Genomic DNA, 13475 nt, shown 5'->3' with positions numbered 1-13475 from the left:
GTGGAACATTTAGAAAAGGTAAACGTATAAAATAGTTTTAAGCTCCCTGAAGGCCTTTTAGTGGCTTTTACATTTGTCAGTCTCTTTAGCTCAGCCTTTTTCGATGGTTTTAAGCGTTTAAATTTTTAAATGCATTGACGTACTTGCACTTACCAAGACCAGGTACTGAACAAATATCACCTCATTCAGTCCTCCTGACAACCCGATGGAGGTGGATACTGTTATTTCCCACATTTTACAGATGAGGAAACGGAAGTACAGAGAGATTAAGTTAGCTCGCCCAAGGTCAGACTAAGTGACAGATGCAGGATTGAAACCCAGGCAGTCTAGTTCTAGAGCCCTTCTCCTGACTTTTGTACTGTCTGGTCCCTCACTATACAGTGTGGCTCCTTTTAAAAATAGCCTTTAACATTTGAAATCATTTTAATTTATTTCCAGTGTCCTAGAAAGGTCCGTTTTCATGATATGACAGTTCTAACTCTTTGAAACTTAAATATCCCACTTGGAAAAGGTGGGGGGTGGGGGAAGGTTCGTTTTAAGACTAGTTGGTCTTTTCAATCCATTTTTATTTTTACATCTACATAGTCAGAGAAACAGGCTTAATTATTTTCCTTATAAAATGCAGTGGCATTCATTTTGCTCCCCCTTGCCCCCGACTGCAAAGCATGAATTGAATGCTTCCCAAATAAGATGTTATTACGAATATTCTTTGAAAAAAATGTGTGAAAGAGGAAGTAAAAATAACACTAGAGGTTGGTAATTGGTCACTTTCTTTTAAAGTTGTTCCCTGGCTACTTTCATTGTGCCAGATGCTCCAAGACCCTGGGTTGTTTGAAGCGTGAAACTTGTACAATGTATTTAATCAAACACGTGAATGAATACGGTTTAACACTTCCATGCCGTCTGCACTTTGAATTCAGCTTTGTTTCCCAGTGAGATTTGAAGGATGTTACTCAGCTCTCAGTAAGTACTGGTTTACGGCAAACCTGCTGTAGACCAGTTTAGTGTAGACATATACCTGCCAAACGTGTAGCGTTTGGTTGCAAAATGTAAACGGTCACGTATAAATGCATGTATGTGGGATTTATATATGTGTATTTATTGTTAATATGAACCATCCAGGAAGATGATCAGGTTTCTTTACAAGAAACCTATTCCTAAAGCGTTAGAAGAAAGTTGTTGATAATGAACCTAAATTAACTGACCTAGCACAAGCTTGTGCATTGTATGTGATATGTTATGAGTGTCTCTTACTCGTTGAGTTCAAGTGTCCCTGATTTACCTAGTCAGACTTCACTCGTTATTTTCTTTGAAATTTGCCTTGAGAGATCCACGGAAGAGGCTGAAGGTCTGCTCTCTGCCTAACCCCAGTATAGGAGAACTCTGGGGTTAGTTAGTAAGATTAACCTAGCAGCCCTAAGGCACTGGTAGCGTTTCATTCGTAACCTAGTCATTATTTCTTGAATTAGATTCATTAAGTTACAAGGAAAACTGGGGTCACTCATGGGAATGACTGTTTAGTCATTGGGTACCGTGATGTCAGTCTTCATTCTCAGAAGCTTTTAGGAGCTAGATTTTCTTTTGAAGGAAATTACTTCCTCTGTGGGTAAACTCTTAAGAATTTTGATTTGAAACTCCTTGAAAGACTTGTAAATTATAGGAAGCATTGGAAAAGGGTTAAAAGAGCAGATTTTTCTGCGGGAGGTGATTAAATTTAAATCGTTTGAGGGTATTGCTGTCGAGAAATAGGCGTGTGCACTGTAAGGGGCGCTGGTGGTGTAAGTGAGCGAAAAGCGTTCACCGTCAAGAGCTGCGAGCGCGGGTGCAGACAGTGTAAACCAGCTGTAGTTAGTGATACCATTTCTATATGTTACTCTATGTAGATCGTTTCTTTGACACAGCAAATACTTACTGAGTACCTGCTCTAGCTTAGGTCATCTTATGGGCCTCAGGGATAGAGCAGCGAGCTAAACATTCAGATCCTGCTCTCATCGTGCTTGTGTTACATAGGGAGAGACGAATGAGAATTCTATGAAGTGGAGGGCAGTTAAACAGAGGAAGAGCACCTGTGCGGGCTAGGGTGGGGTAGCAGCTAAAGGAACTGGCCGGAGGCCCGGCTGAGGAAGTGTGATTTGAGCACAGGTCTGAGGTGGGCGAGGGGCTGCGCTGTGTCTGGGGGAAGCGAGCCAGGCCCTTTGGCGGGAGAGCCCCTGCTGTGGGAGGAGAGCCCTGAGGGTGGGAGGGAACGAGGGGTTCCGCATGGTGGGCGGGTTGGGCTGCTGGTGTAGCACTCATACCGAGTGTAAGTTTTTGCTCTGAATAAGGTAGGAAACAGTAGTCAGTTTTCACTCAGAGTGGTGACGCGACCTGACATTTTAAAAGCATCTTTGAGCAAATGCAAGAGCTCTGACTTTGAATGTAATACCAGCCTTCTCACCAGCTTGAGATACACCTGCCCTTAGGCGAGTCCCGTCCACCTCCTTGAATGTGGAGTCTCATCTGTCCTGGGGACATAGGCAGAGGCAGTACTTCTTGAGCACTTTGTGTGACAGTTTTATACATATGAACTCATTGCTGCGACAAACCTGTGATTTGCTGGTACTGTTATGTCCCCCGTTTCTACAGTGGAGGGAACGGAGGCACAGGGGAGTAGCTCGTCTGAGGTCACACTGGAGGTGTCCCATTGCAGGTAGCATTGGAACAAGGCCGTCTGACTGGAGGATCCTTGCTCCCGCCAGGATTCCTTAAAGCAACATTCTTAGCGTCCGTCTGCAGCTCCGCGGTGTCCGCAGTGGGGAGCAAGTCTATCCAGTGTCTGGACAACAAGAACAACGTACTTCTGGGGCCCTAGGGTTGTGCTCGGCCTCGCCATCCTTGACGTCTGTTACCCGGCACTGTGCCAGCCTTACCGCGTGCCTTGAGGTGGGCGCTGCTCTTCTCTCCATCAAGCTGAAACTCACCTGAGGCCACACAGCTAGTAAAGTAGTGAGACCAGGAACTGAGCCCAGGTCGTCTGGCTCTGGAGGCTTTACCACCCAACTGTCCTTTTTCTTGAGGATGCTTAGAGGGTCTTCAGGTGGTTTGCGTTTGTTTTTTTGCCGCACTGTGCAGCTTGTGGGATTTTAGGTCCCCAACCAGGGATTGAACCCAGACCCTTGGCAGTGAGCTCATGGAGTCCTAACCACTAGACCAGCAGGGAATTCCCTAGATCAGGGGTCCCCAACTCCCCGGCTGCGGAGCATTACTGGTGCGCCCGTGCGTGGCCTGTTGGGAACGGGGCCGCACAGCCGGCGAGCGGCGGGCGTGCGAGCGGAGCGCCCGATCCCGTCGCTCTCGTTTCCGCCTGAACCGTCCCCCGCCACCCCGTCCGTGGAGAAACTGTCTTCCGTGTAAGCGGTCCCTGGTGCCAAAAAGGTTGGGGACCGCTGCCCTACATTGTTCGAGTTTTAGCTTATTGACTAGAATTTGGTACTTTGGACACTTAGATTTTATATACCTGAAAACCCTTCCCGACATTAAAAAGGTTCTGCATTCCTACTTCTGTATGTTGAATTAACCTAGTTCTGTTTTTCTCAAACTTTTCTCCCCGTTAACTCAAGGTTCAGAAAAACCCACACATAGCTCACCTTCTGGACTGTGGGCTGGGAGATTCTAGGGAAGGGAGGTGGTTACCTGTATGAGGTTGTAGTCTATACAAGGATCAAAGTTGAAATGTCTTTGTATCTTCACCCTAAATCTGTGATTTTCCCCCCTCCTTGATAAAGCCATGTTGGTTTTTTTCTTTTTTAAACACAAAAATTACACTTTCGTCTTCCAAGTCTCAGAGAAAATTTGATGATCCCAGAACACTACTTCATCTATCCTGTGTTTTCTTGTACCACGTTTGAGAGAAGTCGGGCCAGACTAAAACCTAACTCAGCCGAAGACACGGCTTCCTCTGCAGGACTGTTTAATGCTTTCTCCTTTCCCACTGTGCGTAGTGCCAGAAATGGACATTGGCAGTCTGGTGCCCCAAATTCAAGGTTCCTGCCGTGTGGTCGTTGTATGCGGTGCGTGTCCTCCACACCCCTTCCCTGCTGTGAGCTGCCCGCCCCGCCCCTCATCCCCCACGCCTGTTGGAGACTGAGACCCGGCTGCAGGGCCACAGCAGCAGTGTCACGACAGAGCAGCCAGTAGCTTCACCTTGCAGTTCCTGAGCCTCTCTCTCAAACCTGTGCTTCCGGAATCCCAGACTGTATCTTTTCATCTCCTGGAATTGGTCCGCTTGAGATCTGAACCTCCGTTAGACCAGTCACTTCCACAAGTTTGACGCCCTGGTAACATGGATCTTTTTTCCTATATCTAAAGTACCCCTTAACCCTTGTGGTTAATTTCTTACTCATTCTTTAGGACAGTGTTACTCATCCTATTTTTTAATCCAAGTATCTTGTCGCTAAATTTCTCTCCCCCCAAAGTCCCTGCTGAACAGAAGCTTGCGTTTTTCTGTGATCTGCAAGATACCTTCGTTGACTGTTTCAAATTGATTTAAAGTGATCCTTCAGTGTTCCCGTAATGCCCTTACTTGGGTCTTTATCATTGCAGTTCTCCAGTGTTTCACGTGACTTTCTTTTCCACTGGAAATTTCCTTGAGAGAGGCAAATATTGGTCTTGTACATTTTTATTTTCCTGCTACCTGACAATGCCTACATTATGTGTAGGTGATTTTCTTTTAAATATTAAGCGATTGAATAGACTCATTAATTCTTAACTTGCAAGGAGCTATTTGTAGTATATGGCACAAATACTAAGCTTACTAAAAGTACAGGAGTATGTAATTTGGAGGACTTGAACAAAATAATCCATGTCTTCTTCCAAAAATAGTGTGATGACCTGAATCCAGATAATTTAAAGTCTGTTTTTGGTCTCAAACTCTAGGACGTGATGGTATAGTATGAAGTGACTTTAATGGGGAAAGTTAAGTAATGCTGTTGCAGCCTGTGTTAAACCTAGGATTACTGAACGGCAAGGATTTAGCAAAAATAATTTGGAATCATAAACTCTAAGTCAGTCCAAAGATTTAAGTACAGAAGCCACCCACCTTAGACTAAATAGCCCGCTGAGCAAATACTTGGCTGAAGCATGAAAATTGCTGATATTGGCTGTGGCTGGCGTGTGGAAGGCTCTGCTGCGTCTCAGACTAACGCAGTAGAGGCCCCCTTGTGCGCGGAGGGTATGTCTCAGCACCCCCAGTGGAGGCCTAAACCAGGGATGGTACCGGGCCTGAACTGTACTGCTTTTTCCTGTGTGTGCGTACTTACGACAAAGTTTAATTCAAAAATAAATTAGGCGCAGTAAGAGAGTAACAGCAGTAACCGATAATAAATAGAATAATTGTAACAATGTACTGTCATAAAAGTCACAGTAATGTGGTTTTTCTCTCTCACCATATCATGCTGTACTCTCCCTTCTTGTGATGTGAGATGATAAAACGTCTGTGTGATGAGATGAAGTGAGGTGAATGGCGTAGGCATCGTGACATAGCATTAGGCTACTATTGACCTGACCGTATGTCAGGAGGATCGTCTGCTTCCTGTCATCGTGGATTCTCAGCCGTGATGATGCGGGTGGTTGGATGTCGGAGCAGACGGTGTCCATGGTGGGGGAACCCAGGCGGGATGGCGCAAAGATTTCATCATGCTGCTCAGAACGGAGCAGGGGTACTGCTGTACCACATGGTTGCAAAGTGGCCACTTATAGGCCTAGAGCGTAGAGTCCTAACTCCTGTTAGTTCACTTTGAAGTTTTTAACCCTCGGGATGTGTTTACAATATCAACATCAGCCATCAGCTGCCTGTGCACATCGAAGGGACTGCTGCTTTTGGGTGTAGCTCTGTATTGGCTCTGGAGATTTAAATATATATATATTTCTGAATCCAAGTGGAGAAGATGAGTGTCCCCAATATATGTCATTACTAATGTTTTACGGAAAAAGAAAATGTCGGGGGGGGGGGTCCTTTGGTGTTGAGTTGTGTGGGAAATGCTGGTTTAAAAACCAAGTTACTTGAGTGACTGTTTAAGAAAGTCAGCATTAACCATTTGTTACACCTGGTTTGGATTCCCTTATTCTATTAAGTAGAATTATGTTAACCTCCCCCATTATGTATTTCCTGTAATACTTTTGGTGTTTGAGTTCAACCATTAGAAACAAATTAAAGTTAAATCACTGTTCAACTCAGTTCTTGCCATATACCTCTGAAATAAAATATTTCAGGGAGTAACTTCATGTATCACATTGAGATGTATTTTATCATTGCTATTATTTTGTTATGATTCTGAATCCTTGATAAATGATGTGACTTTTAAATGTGTTTGATACATTTATAGGATGGAAGATGCTGATAATTCTGAAAAGAGTGTAAATGAAGAAAATGGAGAAGTATCAGAAGACCAATCTCAAAATAAGCACAGTCGTCACAAAAAAAAGAAGCATAAACACAGAAGTAAACATAAGAAACATAAACATTCTTCAGAAGAAGACAAGGATAAAAAACATAAACATAAGCATAAACATAAGAAACACAAAAGGAAAGAGGTTATTGATGCTTCTGACAAAGAAGGTATGTCTCCAGCAAAAAGAACTAAACTTGATGATTTAGCTTTGCTGGAAGACTTGGAGAAACAGAGGGCCTTGATTAAAGCTGAACTTGATAATGAGTTAATGGAAGGAAAGGTCCAGTCTGGGATGGGGCTCATATTACAAGGTTATGAGTCTGGCTCCGAAGAGGAGGGGGAGATTCATGAAAAGGCACGAAATGGAAATAGGTCTAGTACTAGATCTTCAAGTACGAAGGGGAAACTTGAACTTACGGACAATAAAAATAGTACAAAAAAACGAAGTAAAAGCCGATCCAAAGAACGGACTAGACATAGGTCTGATAAAAAGAAAAGTAAGGGAGGTGTTGAAATAGTTAAAGAGAAGGCTACGAGGAGCAAGTCAAAGGAGAGGAAAAAGTCCAAGAGTCCCTCCAAAAGAAGTAAGTCTCAAGATCAAGCGAGAAAGTCAAAGTCTCCCACCCTTAGAAGGCGCTCTCAAGAGAAAATTGGGAAGGCCAGATCTCCTGCTGATGACAAGGTTAAAACAGAAGATAAAAGTAAGTCAAAAGATAGGAAAAAATCCCCAATTATAAATGAAAGTAGAAGTCGTGATCGAGGCAAAAAATCTAGATCCCCAATTGACTTGAGAGGTAAATCCAAAGACAGAAGGTCACGGTCCAAAGAGAGAAAATCGAAACGGTCTGAAACTGATAAAGAGAAGAAGCCAGTTAAATCTCCCTCTAAAGATGCTTCCTCTGGGAAAGAAAATAGGTCACCTAGTAGAAGACCTGGTCGTAGTCCCAAGAGAAGAAGTTTGTCTCCGAAACAACGTGATAAGTCAAGAAGAAGTCGATCTCCACTCTTAAATGATAGAAGGTCTAAGCAAAGCAAGTCACCATCTCGAACTCTGTCTCCTGGTAGGAGAGCCAAGAGCCGATCCTTGGAAAGAAAGCGCAGGGATCCTGAACGGAGACGCCTTTCTTCGCCAAGGTAACTTGACTGCAAAGCTGTATTGCAGCAGATTTCAGAGGAGAAACTAGAACTTGTGGACAATAAAAATGAGATGGTAATGAGTTTTATAGTGTTACATATAATCCTGTCCACTAACTATATTCATGTTTGCACTTTTGTCAGTGAGTATCTTGACTCTAGGTGATTTTTCAATATTGAACTTATTGACATTTTTAAAGTTCTTAATTTAGTATCTGATGTGCAGAATCACTCCCTTAAATCCAATTTGGCTGATGAGTCTACGTATGCCCATTTTGTGGGAAAGGAGATTGTATAGTTCCAGAGTAGGGATTGTTCTTTGAACAGTATGGGCTGAAATTTTTAAAAATGGAGGTATCAGTTTAAGGATTGTGATCTGTCCATTCTTTTGAATTGACATATGATTTTGAATTCTGACAGTATGATCGGAGCTGCAGTTGTCTTTTTTGGTCCCCAAAATATAATTAAATTAAAAGTGGAAGTTTTTTTCTGTTACTAATTCATATACTTGTAATCTCGTTGAAAAAAAATAGTACCTCTTAAGTTTAGGAAGAATAGGGTAAGAAGTGATTATATTTTTTATCAATAATAATGAAAATATTTCATATGCATTTGGTCCATCAGTTCTTTTCTCATAATAATTGTCTCTCATGACGTGGGGTGGTCCTCATACTTAGTTGTTTTCTGTCATCATTTTTTGTTCACGTCTTGATTGGAGTATAATTGCTTTACAATGGTGTGTTAGTTTCTGCTGTACAACAAAGTGCATCAGCTGTACGTACACATATCCCCTCCCTCTTGCGTCTCCCTCCCACCCTCCCTACCCCACCCCTCTAGGTGGTCACAGAGCACCGAGCTGATCTCCCTGTGCTATGCGGCTGCTTCCCACTAGCTAGCTATTTTACGTTTGGTCGTGTGTATATGTCCCTGCCGCTCTCTCACTTTGTCCCAGCTCACCCTTCCCCCTCCCCATGTCCTCAAGTCTGTTCTCCACATCTGCGTCTTTATTCCTATCCTGCCACTAGGTTCATCAGTACCGCTTTTTTCGTTTCCATATATATTTGTTAGCATACGGTGTTCGTTTTTCTCCTTCTGACTTAATACAGAGTGAAGTAAGTCATACTTCATTTATAAATGAGAAAATAGATTGAGAGGTTATCTAACTTACCTAGGGTCATGGAACTGATGAGTAAAGGCACAGAAGGGATTTTGGCGGGGAGGGGAGGCTGCTGTTTAGATTAGTCCAAAAGCTACTTTAGAAACCGCTTTTTTAATGTCTTTATGTTCAGTAATTAGACATGTGAAACTACCAACCAAGTTTCCCTTAAAAGAAAAAGAATGTTGGCTGGGCTTCCCTGGTGGCGCAGCGGTTGAGAGTCCACCTGCCGATGCGGGGGACGCGGGTTCGCGCCCCGGTCCGGGAAGATCCCACGTGCCGCGGAGCGGCTGGGCCCGTGAGCCGTGGCCGCTGCGCCCGCGCGTCCGGAGCCTGTGCTCCGCAACGGGAGAGGCCACAGCGGTGAGAGGCCAGCGTACCGGAAAAAAAAAAAAAAGAATGTCGGCTTATACCACGCAAAGATACTCTGAATTCCTAGCCGTCTACTGTTGCATGTTAATGTTTTCTGTGTATGGGTATAAATCGCAACTGGCCTTGAAGTTTAAGTAAATCATCCTCTGTTTTGAGAAGCTTCAAGAATGCTGTTTTCAAAGTGCTGTATCTTCAGAGATCCTGTTGACTCTCTACTTCTAAGCAGTGTAGGGAAGCAGCTCTGCCTGCAGCTCTGTGGAGGCAGTGTTGCTGGTGGTATCTGACGTCATTCTTAAGGTCCTGTCCTCTTTCAGTTGCTTGCAGTTTGAAAATGAAATTCTGAGGAGTTTATCAAGGACTAGAGTTGAATATTTGAAACAAATTTTTATTTTTAGTTGCGGAAGAGGTACATGCTAATTAAAGAGAAATTTAAATCGTGCTGGAAGCCTGTAAATTGACTTTGTCCATCCCTGCTCTGCCTCCACCCCAAAGAAGACTGTCTCTCTCTAGCCCCTTTACTGTGCACATACAATTGTATGTATGCGTTTTTTCTAAAAAATAGGATTCATGCTATTTATGTTAACAGTGATTTTCTTTTTTCATGAAACACTTCTGTGACAATACATAAGGATTGTTTTTAATTCTTCATATATCAATAATAGCAACATGATATTTCACAGTGTAGATGTGCCATAATATATTTAACCGTTCCCTTCTTGAAACTGATGAAAGTTGAGGTTGGTTCCAGTTTTTCATGATTGTTTGCAAAGACATCCATTGGTTCTGTGTTAAGTTTCTTCTAGAACAGATTCATAGAAGTGGAATTGCAGTCTGAGATTATGTACATTTACATTTTAGAAAGTTAACTGCCACATTTCCTTCCAGATAAGTTATACCAACTTTTACTTCCATGACTAGGTGGACTGTCCTTTTCCCTAAACTCTTACCTGTATTTCTTCTTCTGAGGTTAATGTTGATTTTTAAAGGGGGCTTTATTCTTAATTTATACATTAAAAATAAGGCTCTTAATTGCAAAAATGTCAAAATAATATTCCATTCCCTTCAAACCAAGGGAATGGAATATTATTACTCACTTGGGCAAGTTTTATTTGTTTATGTGAAATTAAAATCAGTGGCTTTAACAATATGAAGAATCTTTAATAATTCTTCAAATTGTGAGACCAGAGGAAATAGACCTTCTGTTGTGTGTCTACCATACACCAGGTGTTACTGTGATCATCTGAATTTTTGTTATTAAACATATTAATCTGTGTTTACTACCTTAAGGTTAATGTGCCCTTTCTTAAAGTGTTCTTTACATGTAGAAGAAATTCATTTATTCTGATTTGATTTATTCTTCTTTGAACTTGTATTTGGTCCCCTTAAGAACACGACCTCGAGATGATATCCTCAGTAGGCGGGAAAGATCAAAAGATGCCAGCCCAATCAGTAGGTGGTCTCCAGCCCGAAGAAGAGCCAGTAGATCTCCTGTTAGGAGGAGGTCCCGCTCCCCCCTCAGACGGAGCCGATCTCCCAGAAGAAGAAGCAGGTCTCCTCGAAGAAGGTAAAGATACCCGTTTGATCCATCAAACTGTTTTTGAAGCTCAGTTAGTAGGTTTTCTTAACAGCTTTCTCTGAAAAATTGTTGCTGTGATGCCATATAGTTTCCTATTACCAACATGTGATATTTCACACACACTGGTTTTTCTTTAATAGAGTATTCCTTCAAATTTATATAAATCCGTGTTCATTAAAAGCGATCTTTTTTTTTTTTAAGTAGGACATTTTTTTTCCTCTGTTTTAATGAGAGATAAATACTAAATGAGCTAGGCTTATGATTTTTCTTTTAACTAGCAGGCTAGATCACAGAGTAATAATAAATAAGTATCCTGTCATTTCATAGTTGCAGCTCTGTATGTATTTTTCTGTGAACTTGTATTTGGTCCTCTTAAGAACACGACTTGGAGGGCTTCCCTGGTGGCACAGTGGTTGAGAGTCTGCCTGCCGATGCAGGGGTTGCGGGTTCGTGCCCCGGTCTGGGAAGATCCCACATGCCGTGGAGCGGCTGGGCCCGTGAGCCATGGCTGCTGAGCCTGTGCTCCACAACGGGAGAGGCCACAACAGTGAGAGACCCGCGTACCACAAAAAAAAAAAAAAAAAAAAAAAAAGAACACGACTTGGAGACGATGTCCTCAGTAGACGTGAAAGACTGGGTGAAGATCTCTTTTAACTCACAGCAGTAGAAACCAGTCTTTATGTATGTATCTTTGAATGTTTTTGTATACTAGATTCTCAGAAGTGGAAATGCCTTGACAGTGTGTTTGTCTAAATTTTTTTAAGTTATTGCCATAGGTATTGGTTTCGTTAGTTTTTTTAATACTGTTCCTCACACGTTTCTGTTCTGCCCAGTTTCATCACATTTCTTGCAGATGGACATGGTCGAGGTTAATGTAATCATTGTGATCCGTATACATACCGTTCATTCCAGAGCAAGCAGTCGGTGGGAGAGGGCAAGAGGGGACTCCCATGCTCCCAGCCTTCTGGCTCCAAGCTGACCATAGTTTGCGTAGGATTTGCTTCCCTTTTCCAGAGTCCCTTGTTCTTCTCTTACGTTTCCTGTATCCAGTTTCTTGCTTTACCTCCTTGTTTGCTAATACATCTCCAATAGCTTTTTGAGGAAAGTGAACAGAAGGGACAATTTTGGGGACATGTGTCTCTAAAAAAATGCCTATTATTCTCATTGCTGATTTATCAAGGAATAGAATTCTAGTTTGAGATCATTTTCTTAAGAATTCTTAAATTGTTATTCCACTGATTTCTAGCTTCCCTTATTGCTATTCAGAAGTCCTCTGATAAGTGGGCATTTCTTTATAGGACTTGCTTTTTTCTCTCTCTTTTTGTAAGAAATGTCCTGTGTTCCGTAATTTCACTGTAATAATGCCTTGATGAGCGGCTCCTTCTTTCAATTTATTTTGCAGGGCACTAGATAGGCCCTTTGAAACAGGAAGATTATGGCTGCCTGTACTGGGAAATTTTCTCACGTTTTTGTTTGCTTTCTCCCCCATTATTTTCTAGTTTTTTTCTGATTAGATCTTATAAATTGTTACACTGACTTGCCCCTCTCATCTTTTTTTTTTAATTTTTATTTTTATACAGCAGGTTCTTATATGTCATTCCCAAACTCCACCACCACCGCCCCCCACTGCTTTCCCCCCTTGTTGTCCATACGTTTGTTCTCTACATCTGTGTCTCTATTTCTGCCCTGCAGACTAGTTCATCTGTACCATTTTTCTAGGTTCCACATATATGCGTTAATATACGATATTTGTTTTTCTGACTTACTTCACTCTGTATGACAGTCTCTAGATCCATCCATCTCTCTACAAATGACCCAATTTCGTTCTTTTTCGTGGCTGAGTAATATTCCATTGTATATATGTACCACATCTTTATCCATTCGTCTGTCGATGGGCATTTAGGTTGCGTTCATGACCTGGCTATTGTAAGTACTGCTGCAATGAACATTGAGGTTCATGTGTCTTTTTGAATTATGGTTTTCTTGGGTATATACCCAGTAGTGGGATTGCAGGGTCATATGGTAATTCTATTTTTAGTTTTTGAAGGAACCTCCATACTGTTCTCCATGGTGACTGTATTAATTTACATTCCCACCAACAGTGCAAGAGGGTTCCCTTTTCTCCACACCCTCCCCAGCATTTGTTGTTTGTAGATTTTCTGATGATGCCCATTCTAACTGGTGTGAGGTGATATCTTATTGTAGTTTTGATTTGCATTTCTCTAATAATTAGTGTTGTTGAGCAGCTTTTCATGTGCTTCTTGGCCATCTATATGTCCTTGGAGAAATGTCTATATAGGTCTTCTGCCCATTTTTGGATTGGGTTGTTTGTTTTTTTAATATTAAGCTGCATGAGCTTTTTGTATATTTTGGAGATTAATCCTTTGTTGATTAGTTTGCAAATATTTTCTCCCATTCTGAGGGTTGTCTTTTCGTTTTGTTTATGGTTTCCTTTGCTGTGCAACAGCTTTTAAGTTTCATTAGGTCCCATTTGTTTATTTTTGTTTTTATTCCCATTACTCGAGGTGGATCAAAAAAGATCTTGCTGTGATTTATGTCAAAGAGTGTTCTTCCTATGTTTCTATGTTTTCCTCTAAGAGTTTTAAAGTGTCTGGTCTTACATTTAGGTCTCTAATACATTTTGAGTTTATTTTTGTGTATGGTGTTAGGAAGTGTTCTAATTTCATTCTTTCACGTGTAGCTGTCCAGTTTTCCTAGCACCACTTATTGAAGAGACTGTCTTTTCTCCATTGTATATCCTTGCCTCCTCTGCCATTGATTAGTTCACCATAGGTGTGTCAGTTTATCT

At 41.8% G+C, this 13475-nt stretch overlaps 1 protein-coding gene across 4 annotated transcripts in view; it reads left to right on the top strand.

Moving 5' to 3' along the window:
* PRP4K (pre-mRNA processing factor kinase PRP4K) overlaps positions 1 to 13475 on the top strand; it is a 42197-nt gene that overhangs the window by 1895 nt on the left and 26827 nt on the right. For all 4 annotated transcript variants that reach the window (XR_010835197.1, XR_010835198.1, XR_009337675.2 and 1 more), the window contains exons 2-3: positions 6363 to 7562; positions 10478 to 10654. Coding sequence is in view for 1 of the 4 variants with exons in the window: in XM_059076599.2 (XP_058932582.1) it covers positions 6363 to 7562; positions 10478 to 10654 (1377 nt within the window). In the remaining 3 variants the exon portion in view is untranslated. The remainder of the gene's footprint in view (positions 1 to 6362; positions 7563 to 10477; positions 10655 to 13475) is intronic.

Source organism: Kogia breviceps, chromosome 10 (genome assembly GCF_026419965.1).
Source record: "Kogia breviceps isolate mKogBre1 chromosome 10, mKogBre1 haplotype 1, whole genome shotgun sequence".
Lineage (NCBI taxonomy): Eukaryota > Metazoa > Chordata > Mammalia > Artiodactyla > Physeteridae > Kogia > Kogia breviceps.
This window is presented reverse-complemented; position numbering and strand designations above follow the sequence as displayed.